General features: G+C 37.2%; 1 protein-coding gene across 9 annotated transcripts in view; it reads left to right on the top strand.

Annotated features, from left to right (window-relative positions):
- Window positions 1-18,702, top strand: part of KDM6A (lysine demethylase 6A) — a 202,579-nt gene extending 183,877 nt beyond the window's left edge. For 8 of the 9 annotated variants that reach the window (XM_032331483.1, XM_032331484.1, XM_032331486.1 and 5 more), the window contains 3 exons: window positions 13,578-13,704; window positions 16,155-16,325; window positions 17,481-18,702. In XM_032331483.1, coding sequence (XP_032187374.1) covers window positions 13,578-13,704; window positions 16,155-16,325; window positions 17,481-17,510 — 328 coding nt within the window. In that variant the 3' untranslated portion in view covers window positions 17,511-18,702. Of the gene's footprint in view, window positions 1-13,577; window positions 13,705-16,154; window positions 16,326-17,480 lie in introns of those variants that run through there. The other variant, XM_032331491.1, reaches the window with a different exon arrangement.
- Window positions 18,703-24,541: the final 5,839 nt, after the last annotated feature.

Raw genomic sequence — 24,541 nt, forward strand, 5'->3', positions numbered from 1 at the left:
TGAGTGCTGTGAAGTGTGTAAACCTGGCGGTTCACAGACCTATACCCCTAGGGGTAATAATACATCATATGTTAATTAAAAAAAAAAAAGTGACTCATTACATTTTAGATAGATTAGAATTTCACAATTGGAAAGGATTTTTAAGGTTATTTAGTCAAATCTACTACTAAGTGCAGTAATCTATTCTGTAGCCTCCATAATTTGTGGTCATCTAGCAGCTTGTTGAACATTTTCATTATCTCACTATAGTTCTTGAAAATTCTTTACAGATTGGCCCAAGATCTCCCTGTCATTTGGTCCTAATTCCCTAAATATGTTTCAGATTTATGTAAAATATATCCCATTCAACAAGTGTTTAACAACCAGCTCTGTGCAGTGTTTAAGTTAAAACCCCTCCCCTCGGGGGTTTTTAATTCTGGTAGAGCAAGACAGAGAGGCCACCAGACAGGTAAATAAATTACTAACAGGTAGTATGAATAAGATGAAATGCCTAATATTTGGGTAGCGGTGGGGGGAAGGGTAGGAGTGCTGCTTTTTCTACAGTAGTCAAGGAAGGTGTCTGAGAAGATGAGTTTTGTGTTTATACCCAAAGACTGAGATGGAGTCAACCAAAGACCTAAGGGTAGAACACTTCAGGCCTGAATGGCTAAATTAGGAATAGCTTTGGCATGTTTGTAGGTCAGGAAGGCCAGTGTATAGCAGAATGAGAGAAAGAAGGGGGTTGCAGTAAGCTCAATGAAGTGAGCAGGAACTAGATTGGACATGGACTTCTGGGTGTTACAGGTTACCATTAGATTGTAAGCAGGAGACTGATGGGTTCTGTTTTAAACTTTTAAGAAAATGAATCTGGTTGCTTTGTAGAGAATGGATTCCAGGGGTCGTGGGTGGATAGTTAGAAGGCAGTTGGAACAGGACAGACCAGCCTAGACAGACATTTACCCACGGGGGTAGAGAGAGGGATCAGACTAGGTTCTTTGGCAGAGCTAAAGCTCACAGAACTTGCTCATATGTTGCAGGATGTGGGGAGGAAGTGGCAAGAGGGAAAAAGGAATCAAGGAAGATCGTTGTCCTATTCTGTTCTTCCTACCTGGTCTTCATTAATTTAAACATCTCTCGCCTCTATCATCGTTTTCATCCCTCCATCCCCATCATCCTTGTCATCCTTCTAGACTCCCTCCAGTCTATCATCATCCCTCCTCTTAACTTTTGAAATGTTGAGCATTGACACTTAAAATCATTTTTGTTATAAGGTTATGTTGAAATTGGATACACACAATTTGGAAGTAATTCAATTTAAAATTACCCATGGTACTGTTGTTCCTCATACCTACCTTATTTTTTAACCTAAATGCACTTACATACTCATTTTACTCCCATTTTTACTCTGTGCTACAAAATATTTAGTCATTTGAATCTTTATTGTGTTCCTCATTATATTAAGAATTCTGCTCCCAGCTGGAGTTGTCATGAGATGTGATTAGCAAGCTCTTTTTGTCCTCACACTGATTGAAATGTTCACTATAAATATAAATTCAGACCCCTAAGCTTTGCTTTATAAACGTCCCTCTTAGAACATAATCATTCAGCTGTTAACCAAAAACGTACTTTTCTCCAGCCAACATTGTGCCTTTTCTCATTTGTACTTTCCATAATTGAATGAATATTGGCTGATTGTATATACGACTCTAGGGTAGGCACTGAGAGGGTATATGTTTGTCTGTGTGTATCTGGTGTAGGTCTTGTCTTGAAGTAAAAGTGCATATAAATAGATACATTGAAAGAAATACAACAACAGATCCCCACAGGACTCTTCCCAGCTCCATGGAATCAGAAAAGTCTGTGTATTCTGGGAAGCAGGTAATTGATGTAAAGGGTAAAGATGTGGAGGCAGTGAAAGGAAAGAGGACAGAGGAATACCACCTAAAGCCAGTTTTAAGACCAGATTCTCATGCCATCAGGAAGATGCTTCAGTTCATCTACAAAGTAATGCATACCGTGTCTGCTTCAGTCCTTCACAGTCACATATTCCTCTGGTGAGGGAATGAATCTCTTTTCTTCACTTGAGCACCAGGTGAAATTGTTGGTTTATGTGGAGAGGCCCTGTTGTGCTATTACAATCATACTCGGCATGGTAAGGCTGCTAACTCGGTGCGAGGCTCGGGGGAGCTCTCCTCCTGCCCAGAGCACCAGCAGGTGCATACTCACGGCCGGTCATCTTTTCTTGCTCTTCTATCCCCAGCACCTGCCTCTCTTGTTCCTCTCTCCTGACTTCTTCCCTACTGGCTATTTGCATGATCTTAAACCCATATATGATATGACTCTGTTAACATATGTGGTGGTACATTCTAGCTTGAGGACAATGTGTGTGAGGAGTAGTAGAACAGAGTGGAGTTGTAGAAGTTCTTTGTGGCAGATCATGCATTGTGTACCAAACATAAGTCTATTCTGTTAGAGAGCTTTTGGTGGGTTTTTAAGTAATATGATCTAATTTGGGTTTTATAAAGTTCTTTCTAGCAGTTCAATAAACAGAATAAGATTTTGGATGGTAAGAGAAATGAGTGAATCAAAGTTAGTTTGGGTTTTCAATGCTGGGTTCTACGTGGTTTCAGTAATAATGCTAGTTAATATATTGATTTGGCAGGGGGCATGCCTGGGTGGCTTAGTTGGTTAAGTGTCCAATTCTTGATACCGGCTCAGGTCATGATCTCAGGGTTGTGAGATCAAGCCTCTTTTTGGACTCTGTGCTCAGATCTGCTTAAGATTCTCTCCTCCTCCCTCTGCACCCCTCTTCCCACCACTCACATGCTCTCTGTCTAAAAATATATGTAAAAATAAAAAGAAATTGAGTTTGGTACTTAACTGAGCACTAAGAAAAGTGCTTCCCAGACTGTATCTGAGTTCTACCTCTCAGCAACCCAGCATCGCCCAGGTGGTTAAAGCCAGGACTAAATGCTCAGAGCTGTCTTGTATGGAAGCTACTTGTATGTATCTTTGACACAGGACTTCATTTTGGGCACGTTTGAGTAGCCAATAAAATAGTCAGATAGAGCTGTTCAGCGGAAGTTGTACAAAATACAGAACTCTAGAGAGCAGAGTTAGAGCTGGCAGGCTAGAGGGTCTTCCATCTAGCCATTTGTGATTGCCTTGAAAGAAGTGGGGTGGGGAGTTGGCCACAGAGCTTAGAGAAATATTTCTATTTAAGAAAAGCAAATAGTGAACCAAATGAAGGTCAGAAGATAGCATGGGGAATGTATTGTTACAGAATAGAGGGGGTCTTTTTCCATAAGCTCGGCTTTGCTGTAAAATTGTACCCCCATCATTGCTTTGGTCTTCAAGCCTAATATCTTGCCAACGAAGGAAGTGATATTGGTTTTTCCTAGCTTGCGAGCTATACCAATTCTTTTAAGTCATGGTTCTTCCTTGCTATTTCTTTCCTCGGCCAGAGTCATTGTCTTCATCTCCAGTCCACTCCACCATCCATAGCAATTTGGCTTTCTGCCTTAAATATGCTCCAGGCAGTTCTCTTGGTGAGGTTACCAGTGACCAACTAAGCTTAGTATGTTTAGCTATACTAAAGGCACAAATGCAAACTTTCTTTAAAATCTCCCATTTGGGGCGCCTGGGTGGCTCAGTGGGTTAAGCCGCTGCCTTCGGCTCAGGTCATGATCTCAGGGTCCTGGGATCGAGCCCCACATTGGGCTCTCTGCTCCGCAGGGAGCCTGCTTACCTTCCTCTCTCTCTGCCTACTTGTGATCTCTCTCTGTCAAATAAATAAATAAAATCTTTAAAAAAAAAAAAAAAAAAACTCCCATTTGTGCCTCAGATCTGACCCCCACTTAACCTTGTCAGCCCATGACCCAATACTGCATTTAGATGTGTGCTTGAATTTTCCATTATTTTTGCTACTCTATTTTGTAATTTTTACATTGCCCCCCCTTCTTTCTCCTTTTTTGAGTTATCTTTTAGGAAAGCATTAACTCAGTATATATTGAACATCTGAATTGTAGGCTATTTTAAAAGAAAAAAATTATCAGCTCCATGTAAGAAGTGGAATGGAGAAGATACATATACAAAATAGTCCTCTTCCTTAACTTCCTGAATTATTGTTTTTAGTTCTAAATACTGTGAATCAGCCATGTGTAAATTTGGGGGTCTTCATAATTAAGTATTAATCAGAAACAACATAAATGAAATTTACCTTGTGCCTTCACATCCACTCACACATTCAGCTCCACCCAGTTCTTTTCATGCTTTCATATTTGTTTCATATTTATTGTGAACTGAGTTTGTGGTGTGATACTATGCTGAGGGAGAAAGGGACTTGATCACTTCTCAGGCCACTTATAGTAAATGGGGAAATAGTGAATTAAAATATGGATCTTTGCTTATGAAGATACTGGTTTTAAAAATGGGGGAACACAGAGGAAGGCACTTCTGAGAGAGGGGAACATTAAGGAAAGTCCTCACAGAAGTAATAGTGTGTACCTCCATAGTCTGTTATCCTGAACCCCATAGGCCAAATGTGGTTTTGTGTTCAGAATTCTTTGGGTTTAGAAAAGAAATACAGTGCATATATATTTTGTCCTTCTAGTGAGGTCTATGCCAGTATCCTAGAATCAAACACATTAATATTTCTGCAGTAAAACAGTCACCCTTATGAGATAAGCAAAAACTATAAAAAGCCACAGGTCAAGTTTCAACACCAAGTGAGGTTATGCAAAATTTATGAAAAATTTGTGGGAGTATAGTAATAGATCATGTACCTATGTTGGCACCGAGTGATTTAATAATGGGAGAGCGATGTTCTCTCCTGTTGTCCCCCTCTAATTCCTCATTATCATTTTGAGAATGAATTACCTGTTACTACCTATTGTTATTTCAACAAGTCAACATTAATCTTAATTTTTTTTCTTTGCACTTCCCAGGTTCAAATTGGGTCTTTCAGAGTCCTGCAATTCCATTAAGTACTTTATCTGAGTAAATCATCTTTCAATTTCTACATCCTAGTTGTTTTACTAAAATACACTAATTTTCATTCTCCACTTCATGTTCTTCCAAGTACTTTTTGCATTGGCATGAGTCAAAAGAATATTCATTATCTTGATTATTGCTTCCTTCATTTTATAATGCAGTAACCTTGACTTAAAAAGTTAACAGCCTAACTCCTTAGAAGAATTTTAGTGGAAGCTCAGTGAATAACTTTCTCTTTTGATTTCCTTTAACTGTATAAATGAACATGGACTTTATTCCATATACCCCCATATATTATAAGCAAACTTCGTTTCTCCTTCTTTAGCCAAACTTTTAAGTGTCTTTTTAGGTTTAAGCCCTACTTTGTTCATATTAGTTGAAGAGTATAGATTTAAACTTAGGTTGCTAAAAATTTCAGGTAGACTTCACATTGGCAGCAGCCACCAGTGGGAAGCCTTGAGAATTTTAAATCTTTTTTAGGAGTGCCTGGGTGACTCAGTTAAGCATCCAACTCTTGATTTTGGCTCAGGTCATGATCCTTTGGGTTTTGAAATGGAGTCCGGAATTTGGTTCTGTGCTGGGCATGGAGCCTGCGTAAGATTCTCTCTCTCTCTCTCTCTGTTTCTGCTCTCCTCCCACTCCTAGCATGCTTGCATACTCACTCGCTCTCTCTTAAAAATAAAATAAAAATAAAATAAAAAGAATATTAAATCTTTTTAATAATGGTCAAATTTGCATGTTAGATCACTTGGCAGCAAGATTCAGCAATAAATGGAAGGCAGAAGATTTGGAAGAAGAAATGAGAAGGTAGTTGACACAGTTCAGATAAGAGGAGGGACAAAGGTTAGAGGGTGATTGGGTGGTGGAGGTGAGAGAGAAGTCTGCCTGTTGGGCTTTTCCTTGGGTAGGCAGTGGGATATTTATACTTGTTGATGAACTGGGGGTAATAGAAGAGGAGAGGAAATGTTGTAGGTGTGGGGAGTGATTACCAGCTTGGTGGATGTCAGACATGCAGAACTTGAATTCCTCCTGTGATGTTGTAGTGGGGATCTCTGTTAAGTAGCCAGATGACTGCATGGCTCTATTGCTGAGAAAAGGAGTCTGGTACACACATTTGTAGCTTTCACCTGGCTGACAGGTAACCCTCCTAAGGTGCTGGCTGTTAAGTTTTCTGAACCATTAGCTATTTTTAAAATAGAGCAATGCCTATACAAAGATATGAATTAAGAAAGACTCTCTAAATGTAAAGCTACTGACCTTTAACTCATTGAACTGTGACATTTTTTCCATATGAATACCCTATTCTCCTTTAAAAATATATCAGATTTGCATTTAAGGCATTGCTTCATGCCCCCACTCCCAAACTTGTTTATACTTTCCCTCCAACTTTTTATTTTGTAATTTTAAAAATCTACCAAAAGTGAAAGAATAGTACTGTAAATGCCCATATAACCTCACCTGGAGTTGTCAGATAGGTTTTGTCACATTTACTTAGCAGTTTCCACATATGCATATGCACACACTTTTTGGGCTGAGCCATATGAAAAAGTAATTTGCAAACATTATGACATGACCCCAAATGCTTCAACCTGCATCTCTTGAGAATAAAGATATTCTTGTGTTACCACAGTACTGTTTAACACACGTAAAAAAATGTGAAATTCAATAGTAATTAGCTAATAAACAGTCTACATTTGAAATTCCCCAACTATACAAAAATGCATTTTTGTAGCTTTTATCTCTCCCTGCTCCACCAGCCCCTATGATGCTCACACTGAATTCAGTATGTAATCGTTGTGTCTTTAGTCTCTTTGAAATCTTAAGTCTTTTTACATGATTTTTTTCCTTTTTGCTTTGCTTTGCTTTGCTTTTGTAGGAGAGCGTACCTCTGTTTCATACAGAGTTCCACATTCTGTATTTGTTTTCTCAAAATTTTATTTTGGTTGTACATTTTTGAGAACTATTGAACATACTTTAAATGCCTATCCTGCTCCAGTATAAACTGTGTCATAGGTATTTTCATTAGTAGGTCTTGAGTGAGTGAAGTTTTACTAAAATAGGCAGTTTAAAACCTAAAATTGAGGGTGGGGAGATTATTGATGCTGATTATCCATCTTCATCATAGTATACAGTTTTTACTCTCTGGTTTTAATTTTAAACTAGTTGAGCTAAGAGAAACCTCATTCTTCGAAAATTCTTGATTCCCATTTTCAAATATTTGAGGTGCATTGCTGTGGCCTACATTTTCTCCCTGTATAGTGCTCAGTCTCTTTTTAACTTCACTTTCATAAGACTCATATATTCGTTATGTTTTAGCATTGAAATAATACCTTTTAACAAGACCCTTGAAAAGGAATCAAATGATAGTGTAGCAAGTAAGCTCTGGAGACTGGTGGTACTGATTAGATTTCCCTGTAGGTAACAGGCTTTCATAATACTTAGATTCCTTTAGATGCAGTTGAATGATTTAATCTCAATAGTAGATAAGGTGAAGTCCAACAAATATGGTATAAATTGTTGCAGTCATGTTGGGCTGTTAGCAAGTTAATGTAATGATAGTATGTTTTCTAATACGTTGGAAACTGGTTCCTTCACCACCTACTTTGTTAGTGCCACTTAAATTGCTGTGATGGTAAGTAGTTAAGTACATTTTCAAATGTCAAAAATGGAATGCCAAATACCCATTTTCCTCTGAAAAATTCAATGTTAGGCAGTTTCAGATTTAGGAGGAGCATATCAGATAGTATGCTGAGGAGTAGAAGGTTAATTTTCAGAATATACATTCTCTTATCAATCTCCCTGTAATCTGCTGAGTTAATACACATTCTAAATACACTAATACCTTATAAGCCAGTACTGGAAAATAAATTTTCTAAAATTTCAGAAGTAGCAAGTCCATTGAAAACCATTCCCCACAAACTTAAGTTCTTGTCATATCATTTTGTCATACTTTGGACCACTTAACAATGCACTCTTTTAAGATCTGTTTTTAAATGTGCCATTTTATATGCACAGTATTAATGCTTTATTCTTCTCTGTGCCTTTTGTGTATATGTGATCATTATATGTTTGTTATTTTCTTTTCCTTTGTAATTTTCCTAAGTCTTTGGCTCTATGCTATTTGATATCTCAGTGAGGTATTACTACAGGCAGGGCAGCACTGTGTAGCTGTTGGGAGTCCAGTCTGCCTTCAGATCTCGGCTGCTCCATTTATTGGTAGTGGGGACCATGCGCAGATCACCAAACTTACTAGCCTTTGTTTCCTTTTCTCATACACCTTGTGTAAGTATTATGTGTCTTAGCATAGAGGAAGCACTCAATAAATGATAGCTATAATTTATAATTATTAATACTAATATTCTAGAAACCTCAGTCACCTTCTGTTTTTCAGGTATAATACTCATGGACCTAGGGCAATGGTTCTCAACTGTGGGTAGGTTGGTCTTCCCTGACCCCCCTTCCTCAGGGCACATAGGGCAGTGGCAAGATTTGAACAGGAGGGGTACTGTGGATATTTTGTGGGTAGAAGTTACGGGTATTGCTAAGCATCCCACCATGCACAGGACAACCCCTCACAACAACAAATTTCCCTGTCAAGATAACAGTAGTGCCTCCAGTGAGAAATCCTGACCTCATGGGCTATGGACTTAACACCTTTTAAATAATCTGTCCTATGTTCTTTTTGGTATAATTATTATACTTTTAGTTAGCATTCATTGCACAGTTTTTTTTCCAGATTTAAAAAAAAACTAGGTTTAGTAATTATTTTTTAACACAGTTTAAGCATTTGACATGTTGAATTTAAATACTGATCATTAATTGCCAGACAGTAATCTAAGCATTTTATATAACACCTGTAATTCTCATAATAGGAGTAACAGTTAGTTGTCGTCTTTTTGCAGTGAGGAAACTGAGGCACAGAGAATATGAAGTATGTGTGGAGCTGGGATTTGAACCCAAGCAATCTAGCTCTAGAATCTGCTCTTATCTCCCCCCGAAGCTTGCTTTCTATAGTCTCTTAAAGGCTTTTATCATAAAAATGTGATTCATGAAGTTGGTATAATACTAATGTCTATTGAAGAATAATGCTGTAAATTTTAGACGTTGTTTCCAATTTCATCACTTATGAAGTAAGAGGTTTGCACTGGTTCTTACTTCCTGATCATAAAAATCAGCAGAGACTCTTGCTAAAATAGATTTCTAGTCTCTGTTCCTAACAAGTAAATTCAGAGCTCTATGGGAAGAACCCTGGAAATCTCTCTCACAGTGGTCTAGATGAATCCTCTGATCAAGCAAGCCCCTGACATCTTAGACTAGATTAGAGCTCTTAAAACTAACAACATTTTTGTTTTCCCTTTTTTGGTACATATTATAGATAATTACCCTATCTACATAATAAAACCTTTATCATAAGCACAGAGGTTTTGGATATACCTTAAAGCAAATTGTTCATTATTAACTCCCTTTTCCCTTTGATTCTCATTTTTTAATGGATAAATGAGGTATACTCCAGCTCTGTGGTAATGTCCAGTTAGCCTAATAACTGATTAAGAGGGTATAGCCATGAAGACCAGTCCATAGTTAGTATTGATCCTAATGCTATTTTCCTGAGGCTGGGTCTTATGAAACACCATTGGGTTAAATATGCAGTGCTTTAGGAGAACACTGAACAAACAAAATCTAAAAATTCTAAAACTGCATCCTTATGGTTAACATTTGCTTTCATGCTTGATTTTTCCATCCAAGAGTTTAAAACTCTTCACTCATTTTATCATTGACTGAGACCTTGATTTTCAGCCATGTGGTTGGTTTCAGTGAAACCGTTAGATGTCTTACTGATTTTTAGACACTTACTGTTGTAGGGGTATGAAACCCTGGTGACAGGTGGCAAGTGTGTTTCAGGGGCTTACATGTTGGCTCACTTTTCCTGGATGGCTCTTAAGTAAGAGAGATTGGTCAAGGCAGGGCGTCTCTTGGTGTACTTTAATTTGTACCCCATCTGCTTCTTAGTGGCTAAGATTGTTACCATAAAGACTTGCTGTATCAAGTTAACCCATGTTTCATCTGTCTTCACACTGGTGTTTGGGAACTAACTTTGGGAACTTAGTTAAGTTGCCTCTGGAATGTCTGAGTAGTCCCCAGTGTTATCTTCACTTCGACGTAGTGTACTAGCTTTATTCCCTTATTCTCCTACCCCAGAAACATCCCAAGATTAAAATCTTGTAGCAACAGTTGTTTGTTCCCTGAATAATCCCCATACTAGCTTTATTCATGGCATTCCTGCTGCCTGGAAGATGCCTTCCTCCTACCTCTCCTTCTTGCTCACATCTAAATTGACAGCTTCTTTATGAAATTCTGTGATTTCCCATCTCCCCTCAGTGGAAGGTGAACTTGTTCCTTTTAGCATTCATGGCATTACTTCATCTTTTGCCCAATGTATTGATTTATGATATTATTCATAATTATTTGTCCTGTTATCTTCAGTTTTCTTACTCTGCTATTCCAAGTATATTTGCATTTCTATCCCATGTGTAAAGCAGTTTTAACTAAAATTCCATCCCTCTTGAGGTTCCATCTTTGCAGATGGGTTTTTGGGTGGATTAGATTCTACTGTATAACATGTCCTCAATCAGCCTCTTCGTTGTGGTTTTCTTCCAAGCCAGAGCTGTCTTTAATATCCCCTGCCTTTTTGTGTAGTCTTTCATTCACATAGCTAAACACGGGGTCCTGAAACCAGACTGATCTTAAAAGTCACAGAATTTTCTGCTTTTCTAGCTCCTAAAATCATTTCTGACCCTGTTCGTAAAATTCATTTGTTAAAAACAGCATCTTCTATCCTCTACATTTTTATACTTTTTGCTAGTGATTTATTATTTTGTTTTGAACAAGTTGCATTTTTAATTGCTGTAAGATAAATTTATTAAAATTCAGCAAAACTAAAGGGAAGAGGAAATGGCAGCAGTGATTTTGTTTGACTCTTACTAGTTTTCAGCTCTTCAGTACACTCAGCTGTTGTCCTCACGTAAAACCAAAGCCTAAAAGCAGAACCAGATGACTGTTAAGTCAAGTCCTGAATAGTATCTGTGTCTTCCCTAGGCATCCTTTCCCCAAATGTTTGTATTTTCTATTTATTTTTCTCTACCCTTCAGTTGAATCACATCCTCTAGGACAGGCTTATTGCTGTGGGCTCCAAAAGAGCCTTTCTCTCTCTCTCTCTCTCTCAATTCTCCTTCTGTTCCAACTGCCACCTTTTGGAAATGGGAAGAAACAAAAAATTTTACTGTTAAGGAAAGAAACCAAAGGGCAAGGGGGAAGCCACAGTTTGGTTATTTGTTGTCAGACCACATTAGTTGGATTGAAGATTTTTTAAGATTCTAGTATCTCACAAAATAAAAATTCTGGGGCTGTGATCCCAGAAGCAGCATATTCATGGCTAGTATTTACTCTTAATGTAACTCTGGCTCTAACCCTTTATTGTTTATAGGGAAAAAATACATACTGATAGCCTTCTTCTGGATAAAACTACCAAACGAGCTATAAGTTATAAACTACATCTAACTGCCAAAGTAGCCCATAGCATTGGAGATAAAACTTCATTCGCTGAGTAGAGTGGAGTAATGCTCCTCAGAACCACAAAACCAGACTGTGCTGGTAGAGCTTCAAGAATCTCATCTTCTAAAGAGATGAGGGGGATCAGGCAGGTAAAAAGAGACCAGAAAGAAGAGAGTACATTGTGAGCTAGTGAGGGGAGGCTTAACATTTTGTTTTCCCAGACCCCAGCCCAGCCTCTTAAAAATTAGCTTCATAACATCAGGCAAATGGAGCTTCCCTGAGCCCTAGTTTGCTTATTGGTAAGATATGGAGATAAGAGTGCCTCTCACAGGCAGAGAGGGCTGTTGAGAGGTCTACATGGCATAACATGTCTGAAGCACCTCATACCATGCCTCCTGTTTCTTATTTTTAATTATTCATGTACTTTATTTGTTATTTTATTATTTTTCTCTGTTCACACGAGAGTGTAGTGGAGTGTGCAAATCTTCCAAAGGTACCTGCAAAGTTTTAGGCATTACTTTCCTATGAAAGAGACCTTGTTTTGAAGCCCGGCTTGGCAAACTTGTTCAGTAAGATCAGCGGCTTCAGAGGTGAATTGTGTGTGACACAGGAAAGGGAAAAGGGAGGAGCAAGTACTGTTCAGGAGTTGGTGGCATACTCTCGAGTTCAGTCTTCTTGCTCTTCTTTTTGCCATGATCTGACTTTCTGCTTGCTACCTCCCCTGACACATCTCCTCCCAAACACAGCTGTCCTGTGTTTGACTTGCAAACCACAGTCTAAAGCATTATTTTGCTTTTAAATAAGTTAAACACAAGAATTGTTGAAGCCAGATTAAGAGGGAAGTTCTTTGACTATGATACTGAAAAGATCTGCTTTTTAACTGTAAAGTTGCTATTGTTTAAGGTTTGTTATGTAAATTAATAGGTTTACATATATTTTAGGTCAATATTTTTACCTTGGCTTAATTTACATGGGTTCTGATAAGTACCAATTCTTTAACCTTGTAGCTTAGGAAATAGCAAGGACATATAAATTCAGAGAAATCAAATATGCTGTTATCAAGCTTTAAATTTTACTTGTAAGTAATTGGATGTTTATCTAGCACCTACTGTATGCCGGGCACTGTCCTAGGCAACAAATAAAACAGACAAAAACTTTGCTCTCAATTAGCAGTCAGTTGCTAAACTCATTTCCTTTTCTTTTGGGTATTTTCATTGTCTGCATTTTAGAGCTGCAAAGTGCCTTAGAGACCATCTAGTCCAACTTCTCTTTCAAATGGAGAACCCAAGCCACTAATTCACAGGAGAGTAAAAGAGACTTTAGCAGACAAGTTCAAGTAATGACAGCAGACTATAGGAAAATCAGCACAAATTGTGAGAATTCAGTATTGTTAGGATTATAAGTATGAATTTAGAAAAGGCATAAGTTATAAGAAGAGTTCACTTGTGTTAATATAAATGAAAGATTCTATATTATCCTCAAGTTAAAATCAAGTGATGTCGTTTTTCTTCTTTAATGCTATAGTGAAACCAATTTTGTGTCACGCAGTAACTAAATGTATAGTTTTCTGTGTATAGTCAAACTTTTCAAAAGCAGCTATACAAGATGATGCTGTTTCTGAGTGTCTAGGTAGTGCTGACAGAAATATTGTGCCTTCCTGCCTTAATAGAATCATAGCAGTTGAGATTTGGGATTTAGACCCCTTATGTCGAGGATGAGGAGATTGACTCGCAAAGAGGTTAAATTGACTTGCCCAAATAAGAGCCAAATCTAGCAACTTCTATTTAAGCAAGGAGTCAGGTTTTTTATATTAAGATCACTGTATTTTGATATTCAGATATCAATTAATTTTCAACTTTAAGTGATACAATTTTGTCATCAGACTTGCTGAGCATTGGCCTTATTTTTTAAATAAGAGAATATCCAAGAAATTGACCAAAAAAAAAATTGATGAAGTTGCAGATACTAGAACCAAGTCTCTAGGAGTATATCTTTGATGCTAAAGATATACAGTATTCTGTTGCTGGTCACAAATAATTTTTCCCCCGTAATAGGTATTGTCTTCTGAGAACTCTGAAGCAATGTCAGACATTGAGGGAAGCTCTCATTGCTGCAGGAAAAGAGATTATTTGGCATGGGCGGACAAAAGAAGAACCAGCGCATTACTGTAGCATTTGTGAGGTAAGTAACTATTGTTGTCCAGGGTTGTTTTATAAAGCCTCTTAACTCTCTACTTTTGGTTTCTCTTTGGCTACTTTTATTTTAAATTTATAAATTTGTAAGTCTATAAAATTTATAAAGAATACTTATACTCCTATCCTGCCTCTTACCGAAATTGTCATTATATTCAATCTTTTTACTTTCTTGTTACTTAGCTGTTACATTAAAATTTAGTCTCATGACCTACCATTTCACTAACAGTGAATTAACTCTAAAAGTAATTATGACAGAGTCATTTATCTAGTAGATGTTTAACAAATGATACTCATCAAGAAGTTTAGTCTTGAGATTTTAAACTGGGAATAATCCAGATGTAAGCTGATGATAGTAAACTGGATGTAGTTAAGTATAGCTCCAGGCAGATTAATGCTCAGCCTCTCTGGTGCAGTTCATAGAACACTGGTCAGTCTTCTGTGGCCAAGGCTTGCAAGAGAAGCAGTAACAAATAGTAATGTAATACCTGTTCTGAAGGAGTTTACATTCTACTCGGAGAAGACAAATTATAAACAACTAACTGTAATGTACATGGGACTGTGGTGAATGCAACAGAATTAATGATCTTACTGTTAGGATAACACCGAGGGGAAAGTGACCTAATTTTCACTTCTAGTATTGGCATAAGAATTCCCCAAAGTATTAACATTTGAGTCCATCCTTGAAGGATGAGTATGACTTCAGTGGGCTAAAAAGTGATGAGAATTGGAAGTGGAGCGAATGTTATTACGAGCTGTAGGCACAACATGGGAAATGAAGTGGCTTGTTCAGAAAAGGGTAAGTAGTCTGTGGCTGAAATACAGACTATACAAATTCAACCTACAAGTCTAGGTGGGAGGAACCTTTGCAGAGCATCTCAAATGATTTTAAGGAACTTGATATTTATTCTGAGGTCGTTGAAGCCATCAAAAGATGTTGATCAGGAAGCCATGTTGGATATGTGTTTGAAAGAGAAATGTGGTTGGAGAAAATGGAGGTAGGAAGCTGTTGCAGTGGTTTTACGAAAGATTTGTTATCTTAAGGCCTGCATGAGATTGCAATAGGAGTATTAAAGAAGGAGAGGAATTAAAAAATATTTAGAAGGTGGGGCTGCCTGGGTGGCTCAGTGGGTTAAGCCTCTGCCTTCAGCTCAGGTCATGATCTCAGGATCCTGCGATCGAGTCCCGCATCGGGCTCTCTGCTAGGCAGGAAGCCTGCTTCCCCCCCCCCCCCCCCCCGCCACCCCCGTCTCCTTGTGATCTCTGTCAAATAAATAAAATCTTAAAAAAAAAAATATTTAGCAAGTGAAATCCACAAAGACAGCTCATTACATGGCAGAAGTGAGGGACAGGTCGAAGAATGCTCACAAATTGTCTGGCTCAGGTCACCAGGTTCATGTTGTTGCCTATTGATAGTAATGGTAAAGTCGTAAACAATGGGATTTTAATTAACACACTGTTCAAAGAAAATAGGACGTGATGAGAGGTTTCTGTCATTGAATAAATTCAAGGATACACCAAAGCCAGGGATATCAGTGATCCATTCCAAACATTGAAATTCTGTATTCAGACATTGACTTTTATTTGAAATGATTGACTCCATCAGCTGTTTTAATGTTGTGCAACCTGCAAAGTTAAATCTTTGAGAGATCAGATAGGTTGTGGTTAGGTTTGTTATACCTCAGAAAAAAACCAAGATGAATGAATAAACTTTTCAGAATGACTCCTGTCCCTTAGTGTTATTTTTTATCCCACCTGAACCATAGCAGCTCATCAGTCTTTCTGTAAAAGGTAGAGGTATTATTTCTAAAATCATGCTATACTCATGATTGTACCTTTTGTATAAGCAAAAGGAGTGCCTGTTCTTAACATGAGGCTTATAGCTGAATACTCAACTGTCACTTATCTGTCAGTTTCCTTGTCTGTAGTAATCAGATTATATTTATTCAATGAGTGTGTTTTGAGGTTTGTTTTAGCGCTGTGCTGTGCTCTGGAGGTGCAAAAGTGAGTAAAACATAGTCATCTTTGAGGAGCTCAGTCTGTGGGAGAAGACCACTATCCACACCCAGTGCTCTGTGATGAGTACTGTTACAGAGAAGTAAATGAAAAGTAACAATCACTTTCTTCTGATTTTATACCATTGTTTCAGATTTAAAACAAAAACTGGCTGACCTTGGTCAACTTTTAAATTAGGCTTTTGCGAGCGGTTGTAAAAGGTTTGTCATTTGCATTACCACCCATGTCTTTGGGTTTGGTGCAAAATAAACCTGGTCTATTTAAAGATTCTCAGACATGGCGATGTTTTTCTTAGTACTTACTCTTAACCAGAGATCACCGTCCACAATTCCATGTAAAGTAGAATTCTATGACTATACTAAAATAGTACAATAAATAAATACCATTCTCTCTATTGAACTCTTTTTCTCTTGCATAAAATAGGTGGAGGTTTTTGATCTGCTTTTTGTCACAAATGAGAGCAATTCTCGAAAGACCTACATAGTGCATTGCCAAGATTGTGCACGAAAAACAAGCGGAAACCTGGAAAATTTTGTGGTGCTAGAACAGTATAAAATGGAGGACCTGATGCAAGTCTATGACCAATTTACATTAGTAAGTGAAATCAGCATGTGAGTACATACTTAGCTGGATAGGGAAGCAGCAGTGTTTGTTCTGCCACCTGATAAGTAGGAGGTAATGAAATATTTAAATTTTCCTTTTGCTTGTTAGATACTACATGAGGAAATACTCATATCATTCCCCTCTCCTTCACTTCCAAGTGTTTCCCTCTCCTTCACTTCCAAGTGTTTATGCCTATAAAATTGGCATATTTCATTTTCAGTTTTCTTGCTGGGTGAGTCCAAGCCTAAATGATGTCACCACAATTACATTTTAAAATCTTTCTGTGCTTTTAGAACACTATCATATCCTTTATGCCATTTGATATCAGTTGATAAAATGTGTACATAGGCTTAGTAGCGTCCACAAAATGATTCAGTAAGTGTGGTCTTAAATAGACTTCTGCTTTTAGAGCTGATTATATGTATTTAAAATTCTGTCCTTGCCAGAAGTATTAACCTTATGGGAATATTTGATGGAGCTTAACTTCCTAATATATAACCTTATGAAGTTCAGGTATACTTAGAAATATTACACAGTTTTTAATTTTAAGCAGCAAATGCTTAGATGGAAGCATTTTACTCTAGCACATCAATAGTTTCATGAATAGAAACACAAATATGATTTATGAACTGTTGATTTCATCCAATACTTTTCTCTGCATATATAATCAAAAACCGAATTATTGAAATTTAAGTCCTAGTTTCACTTAAGTGGTCTTTAAGATTGCTTCAAGAAGAAGAAAATTATCCAGAATATGTTAAACAAAATTGAGATAGCTTCTGAAGCCAGTCACTAATGAAATTATAATTGATTTGTGAAATCATTTTCTGTAAACCTTTTTTATTTTAAGCAGTCTAAGAAATGGTCAACCTAATAACATCCTAAGAGCTTTTAACTAATGGGGGGAAGTACAGAAAAATGTGGGCACACTGAGTAGAATAATGGCCTCAGACCCTTAGGAAAATTGGCCACAAGGGAGACAGTAGTTAAGGGAGTTTCTGTGTTGACATTGTGTAGCAGGCAGTTAAACTTTCTTTTGAGAATTGTTCCTTCCCCTACCTTCATAAGCAGACTGTGTTTGTAGCCTTGAGCTAGGGAATGCTATTAACCGTTCACGTGCCAAAGTAACATACCTTTTATTTTCAGGCTCCTCCATTACCATCCTCCTCATCTTGATATTGTTCCATGGACATTAAGTGAGACCTTTTCTGCTATTCAGGAAGTAACTCAGTTCTGCACCACTGGTTTTTGTAGCTATCTCGTAAGGCTGCTGGCTGAAAACTGTGTCTATGCAACCTTCCAAGTGCGGAGTGTCAACCAACTGGACAGGGGAGAGCACTGCTCCTACTCCAGGACTCTCACAAAGTGATCAGCTGTACTTCAGAAAAAAAATAATAAATTCCATGTTTTGTATATATCTGACAAAACTGGCAACATCATACAGACTACTGACTTGAAAACAACCTCTTTTATATTTCTCTATTTCTGGGCTGATGAATTGGTTTTCATCTATCTTTTCCCCTTCAGAATTTTCCTTGGAAAAAAAATACTAGCCTAGCTGGTCATTTCTTTGTAAGGTAGTTAGCAATTTTAAGTCTTTCTTTGGTCAACTTTTTTTTAATGTGAAAAGTTAGGTAAGGAACTTTTTTACTGCTTTTATGTTTTTCTGTCTTGTTTTGAAACCATGACGGTTATTACACTTTTGGTTCCTAAATAAAATGTTTAAAAAATTAACAGCCAAGTCACAAAGATAATGGATTGCACATAGACTAAGGAATAAACTTCAGATTTGTGATTTTTGTTTCTAATCTTGATGTAAATTTACACTATTTATAAATACATATTTATTGCTTGAAAATATTTGTGAATGGAATGCTGTTATTTTTTCCAGATTTACCTGCCATTGAAATTTTAAGGAGTGCTGTAATTTCAAACACTACTCCTATTACATTTTCTATGTGTAAATAAAACTGCTTAGCATTGTACAGAAACTTTTATTAAAATTGTTTAATGTTTAAAGAGTTTTCTATTGTTTGAGTTTTAAAGAGACTTTATGTACAGTGCCCAGTTTTTGTTCATTTTTCAAATCTGATTATATATATTTTATATATACTTATGTATGTATATATAATATATATAGAAATCTGGATATATATGTATAAAGATTTAGAACTTAAATTTTTCTCGTTTTAAGTTTCAACATCTATGGTAGATTTTTGAGGTGTCTACTGTAAAGTATTGCTTACAAAAGTATGATTATTTTTAAAGAAATATATATGGTATGTATCTTCAAGACCTAAAATGTCAGACTGGTTTATTGTTAAGTTGCAATTATTGCAATGACAGACCAATAAACAATTGCTGCCAAAACATAGTATAATAGTAGAAAACAAATAGTGATTGAACTTAAGATTTTAAAGGGAATGTTACATGGGCTTGATAAATCTTGTACATCGATAAGTAGAGTTTTATGTGGAAAAAAAAGGTCCAGATGAAGGGCTCTATTTTAGAATGCAAATAAATTAAGAGACTTATTTTTTAATGTTAGGCAATTTTGAAATTTCATGCTTTCCTGCTTGCATGATGTGATTGGGGTGTTGGGGGGAGAGTCTACAAATCCATATCTGGTAAAAATACAGCAAGCTATATTAGCATTAACAAGTCACTTCTAATTAACAGTAGTATTTCATTTTATAACAATGGTACCTTGCATTTGGCACATACTCTCTTTTTATCACACTGTTCTTTATAAGATTTTCTAGGAAGCTTTAGTGAAAAAGCATAAAGAATGCTAGAAATGGAGTTATATTTATGACTAAAGAGAATTTATAATACTGTCTTGGGAAATGCCGTGCTGATTGCATTAATCAAGTATTCTTGTTCAGATAGTTTTGGAGTATGTTGTCCTCCTAGAAACAGTTTGAAGGCTTGAAAGCATGGAGATACTTTATTTAATTAGTTAATTTGGTAAATATTGAATATCTACTAGCAGCAATCATCTCTCGTTTATAACTTCAGAAGGAAATACTTACAAATCTATTTTAGTTAAGGAGCAAGAGTGCTTGTCTAAGTGCTGCTTAGGATTTGTAACCACTAATATTTTTGAAATAATAACAGACTTTTTTGCAAATAAAAATCACGAGCCAACTATCGGAAGCAAAGATTATAAGAATGCTAAAGATACACCTAAATGTTTCTTAGCCAATTCTAGTTTATCTTACTGACACAGTGTCTTCTTTTCTATGGTTTTATCAAAATAGTTTATTGCCAAGATTAATAGAGGTTGTCTGACATTTAGGAGTAATTTAGTGCTATTTCACCAATACATACTTGTAAGTTATGTCAAGAATAATACTTGCTCAACTTAATCTTTGAATGGGTAGAGGATAGGAGATAGAAACCAAACACATCAACATTACTCTGAAGTATAACTAGATAAATTCCTGTGTAAACTGCTTTCTTTTCATCTATTTAATATCCTTTATAATTTACATTTTTCCGGTTTCAGAAGAAATAGAAATTTCTTTTTACTGCTCTATGTATAGGTAAATCCCATTAAAAGCACACTTTCTCCAGATGCCTTAATAACACTCATTGTTTAGAGAAAGAAGCTAATTACAAAATGTATAAAAAAGCAGATGGTGATCCAGACAGTGGGAGCTCAATCATATTCTTTTCTCTTTGTAACCAGTTAAATAGGAAATCATGTACCATCAGTAGAGCAGTTCAACTTGCTTTTTAACCTATTTAATTTTTAAAAAGTGACTTTTTCATTTTGAATTAAACCTAAGTCAGTTTCTAAAGTGGTAAATTGACACAGTCTTCACAATTTCAACTGAAATCTAAGATAACATGATACTATGAATTTAACTGAAATGAAGTGTCTGCTTCTCAGAACCTAGCCATTAAGTCTTTAAATTATTGTCATGTGTATTTTCATTTAGTCAGTATATTTAGCATCTCCTAAAAGGAAATCTAAGATGTGATCCCTGTCCTCTGTCCTCTCCACACACATCTAATATAGGAGATTGATGAAATACATGAGGCAAAACCTAGAAGAGGTAACAAGAAGGGTAGTATCAGGGCCTGTATTTTAGTGTGGTTTATATCACACCTTCCTGAGCAAAGAGGATTTGGCCAGGGGGTTGGGGAAGCACTAAAAGAAAGGGCAGGAAGGCTCCAAGATGTGGGAAAGCTGCCTCTGCCATGAGCGGTGTTTATACTTTACCCTGTACTTAATATGGAACCGTTCATGGGATTTAAACAAAAGAGCAGCACTGAGTTGCAGTAGTCTTCCTGCCTGTTTTAACACACTCCATCTATCCTGTATGTTGCTGCCAGAGGGTATCTCCAAAGCAGGGAAATTTAGGGGCAAGAGGATTTGGATTTGAGCTTTGGATGTTGGGAGGTTGGAAATAAGAGCACCGACTGGGAAGATAAAGTTGAATTCCACAGGACCCATAAGATATCTTCAAGTGAGTGGGGTACTTCTTACCAGAATAGGGAATACAGAAGTACGGTTCTGGAGGCAGAAAGTAACCAACTCCTTGTAGGGCATCTAAGTAGTTGGAATTAGGAGAGGCCTCGTCTGGAACCATGTATCTGCTCTTCATTTGAGGTGGTGCTTGGAGCCAGAAGAGATGGTATGATCCAGGAACTGTGGTAAGGAGAGGTAGACCAAATACGCACTAAGGATGTCACATATAAGAGAAAAGGAGATTGCAAAGGAGAAGAAAGCTAAACCAGCGAGGGTGTTGGACAAACTAGAGCTTTTGAAAAACTTCGTGCTGCAAAGATGAGGATTACAGGGATTTCTTTGGGTTGGCACAAGATGGTTGGTGACATTTGCCAGAGCACCTCAGTGGAGCAACAACGTAACTGCCGTGGATGGGAAAAGGTATTGAATTGGGGGCGGGGGGCGGTTGTCTGGTCTTTCCTGGATCTCTAGGTGTGAAATCACATGGGTCTTTGATGAACCGCAAACGTAGCCAATTATAAATATTTTGTATCACTGTCCTGGAGTGCTTTGCACAATAATAGTTTTGTATTATATATTGTGAAGCAGTCCATGTGGTATTTTGTTTTTGAAAGGAAAATGGACTTTTTTAGTTGAACAGGGAAATGAGGATGGTATTTTTTAGTGTGGCCTACAGATACCTACCATTTACTGACAACCTGTGCAAAGCACAGTGCTAAGTACTTAATATACATTCTTTTTAGTCCTCACAGTGACCTTCCGAGTTGGGTACTGTTGTGTCTCCATCTTACAGATAAGTAAACTGAGGCAAAGAGATCCTATAACTTACCCCAAGGGTTGTGGTCAAGTAAGCGTTCAAGCCAAGATTCCAACTGTGATGATGGAGATCCAACTCCGAGAAATGCTATTCTACCTCCCACTGCAAAGAAGTAAGAATTTCTGAGTGCTTACTCTGTAGTCATGCTTGAAAGAAACTTTTCATTTGGAATATTTAACAAGACAAAGAGGTCTTTAAATTTGATAACCTATAATTAGGCCAACCATATCTTTTTTATTAGAGTCCAAACCAGAACCCTTTTGAGATCAAAGGGGGTGTAATTAGTACTTATTAGGATAGGGAAGCAGCCATAAAATGGGGGCTCTTCTGGGCAAGCTGGGATGTATGGCATAGTGCTTTAAAGTTGGTTTCAGAAGAAGCAGTTGTGAGTAGTATTGACCTCCTGACATCATACTCCTAGATTTTTGCACTCTTAGGATGGAAAGGAAGCCTGGGTTTGTGCTGCCTTAGGGTCCACAGTTGTTGGAAAAGATGGTGAATGATAGGGAGGTGATACAAGCAATGGGTTTTAGGAAGTGGAAATGATAGAGGAAAGAGTCCTGTTAAGTCTTAGTGATGGCTCCTGAGTTGTTCCAGTCCTAAAGTCAAATAATGACACTTGAAGAAACTGACAAGTATGTAAATAGAATATTTTCGATACAAAGATTAATAGGCACTTTTTTTCTAAGTTCAGTCTGACTACCATTTACCTGTCTAAGCTGGGAGTCTGATTTTAACATATACAAAATAGGATTTCTAAGCGTGCCAACCTAAAAAATATATGGAGTCAGAGTCTGTTTTCTCAGGATTTCAAAGCCATTCAGTGCCACGTAATTTACTCCCAAATGATTAAACATGTCTTGATATGAAAAACAGAAAGATTCCTGGTGAACTTAAGGACTATCCCAAGGTGCTTAAAACCATGTGTGTCTAAGTATATGATGACCTTAAATAGATTAAGGGTATGATTAACACAAAGTAGTAACTCTGAACCACAGCTACTTCCCCAGATGCTCAGATACAACATCTATTAAGGAATGTAACAGAAGAAAGGAAGAGAAAGCAAACACACTGATTTTGTAGGCTTATATAGTTAATTGTAGCCAAGCATTCTTCAGCGCTCTACTTGGTGTAGAATAATATATTTGGCAGAGTTAAAGTAGATGAGAATGTTATCTTTAGGAAACTTGATATATGTGATTTAAATGTCATTATCATTAAATGTACTCAGATGAAAATTTTGAGATGTGTGCACATGGAAAGGATTCTATGTTTAATAAATGGAAGTCGGTACTCAAATCTATGATCAACAAGATTTTCTGAGTTAAGGTACTAAAAATAATTGGTGGGGTGGGGAGGTGGGAAAGTTCAGAAATACATGTGATACTGATGCATCAAAAATTTCAGTAAGAAGGAAAAACTAGAAAGTGCCAAAGACTTGAAAACACAACTGTATATGAAACCTGGATCATTTTTAAATCTTGATCAGCCTGCAAATTACCCTGCCATAAATCCTAAATCAGATGGAGCTTGCACGTCCACGAATTAGAATTCCTCTGTAAGACCATCTCTCTCTGTTCCTCCAGATAAGGCCAGTCACCTCAAAAGCTTCATAACTAAAACCTACTGAGGAGTTGTGGGTGAACAGTGGGTAATCTGCTAGTTAACACTGAGTGTGATGCTAGCACTCTGAAATTTGAATTTTAGGCTTGCTTCAGGCTCCATATAGCCCCCTCCTTCCCTATCTCCCTTCCTCATTTTGACTTAACTTTGTTTTAAAAACATAATATTTACATGGTTAAAAATGTAAAACTATATTGAAACATACTTTCAGAGAAGTCTTGTTCCCCATCCCTTTAAGACCTTCAAATTTTCTCCACCCACCACCTATAAGTAACCATTTTTAATTCATTAGCTCCTATCTCCGGTGTTTATTTGTCCAAAAGTAAATAAATTGGAATGTATAGTCCTATTTCCCTTCTCTTATACACAAAATGTAGCATGATGTGTGCACATTTTGGCACCTTGATTTTTTCCCACTGAATATATCCTGAAAGTCATTATCAGTTCATGGTGCTCCAGTGTTTGCATGTGTCATCTCTCAATGATGGACATTTGGGGGATGTTTCCAATCTTTTGCTATTTCAAATAATGTCTCAGTGGCCTTATGTAGATGTTGTTTTATATTTGTGGAGGTATATCTTCAGGGTAAAATAGATTACTGGGTCACAAGTAAGTGTGTATACAGTTTTCCTCAATATTGTCCTTCCTAGCTATATTGTGTTGCACTCACCTTAGCAACATATGAACAAGACTACTTCTCCTACAACCTTTCCAATAGACTGTATTGTGGAGCATTTGGAGTTTTGCAAATATAATAGGTGAAAATGGAATCTTAGGGTAGCTTTATTTATTTGTTTACTTTTAAGGTTTTATTAATTGCAGATAGAGCGAGAGAGAGCACACAAGCAGGGCTGAAGGAGAGGGATAAGCATGCTCCCCTGCTGAGCTGGGAGCCAAATGTGGGGCTCTATCCCAGGACCCTGGGATCATGACCTGAGCTGAAGGCAGATGCTTAACCAACTCAGCCATCCAGGTGCCTCCTTAGGGTAGTTTTAATTTGCAATTCTTTAATGACAAAGGTTAAGCAATTTTTCACGTATTTAAGGACTATTTGTCCATTTTCTAGACACGGTCCTTTTTGAGATATGGTTACATAATACAGTAAGCTAGACAGACCTTAAGTGTACAGCTGGTTGAGTTTTGGCAAATGTGTCCGTTATACCCCAATCAAGAAAAATGCATTGTCGTTGCCATAGAAAGTTCTCTGGGTCTTTTTCCATTCTGTTCTCTTCCTCCCTTGCAGCCCCCCACCCCAGGCAACCACTTTTTTAAATTTCTATCCCCAGCGAT

The sequence above is a fragment of the Mustela erminea genome, chromosome X (assembly GCF_009829155.1).
Source record: "Mustela erminea isolate mMusErm1 chromosome X, mMusErm1.Pri, whole genome shotgun sequence".
Taxonomy (NCBI): Eukaryota; Metazoa; Chordata; class Mammalia; order Carnivora; family Mustelidae; genus Mustela; species Mustela erminea.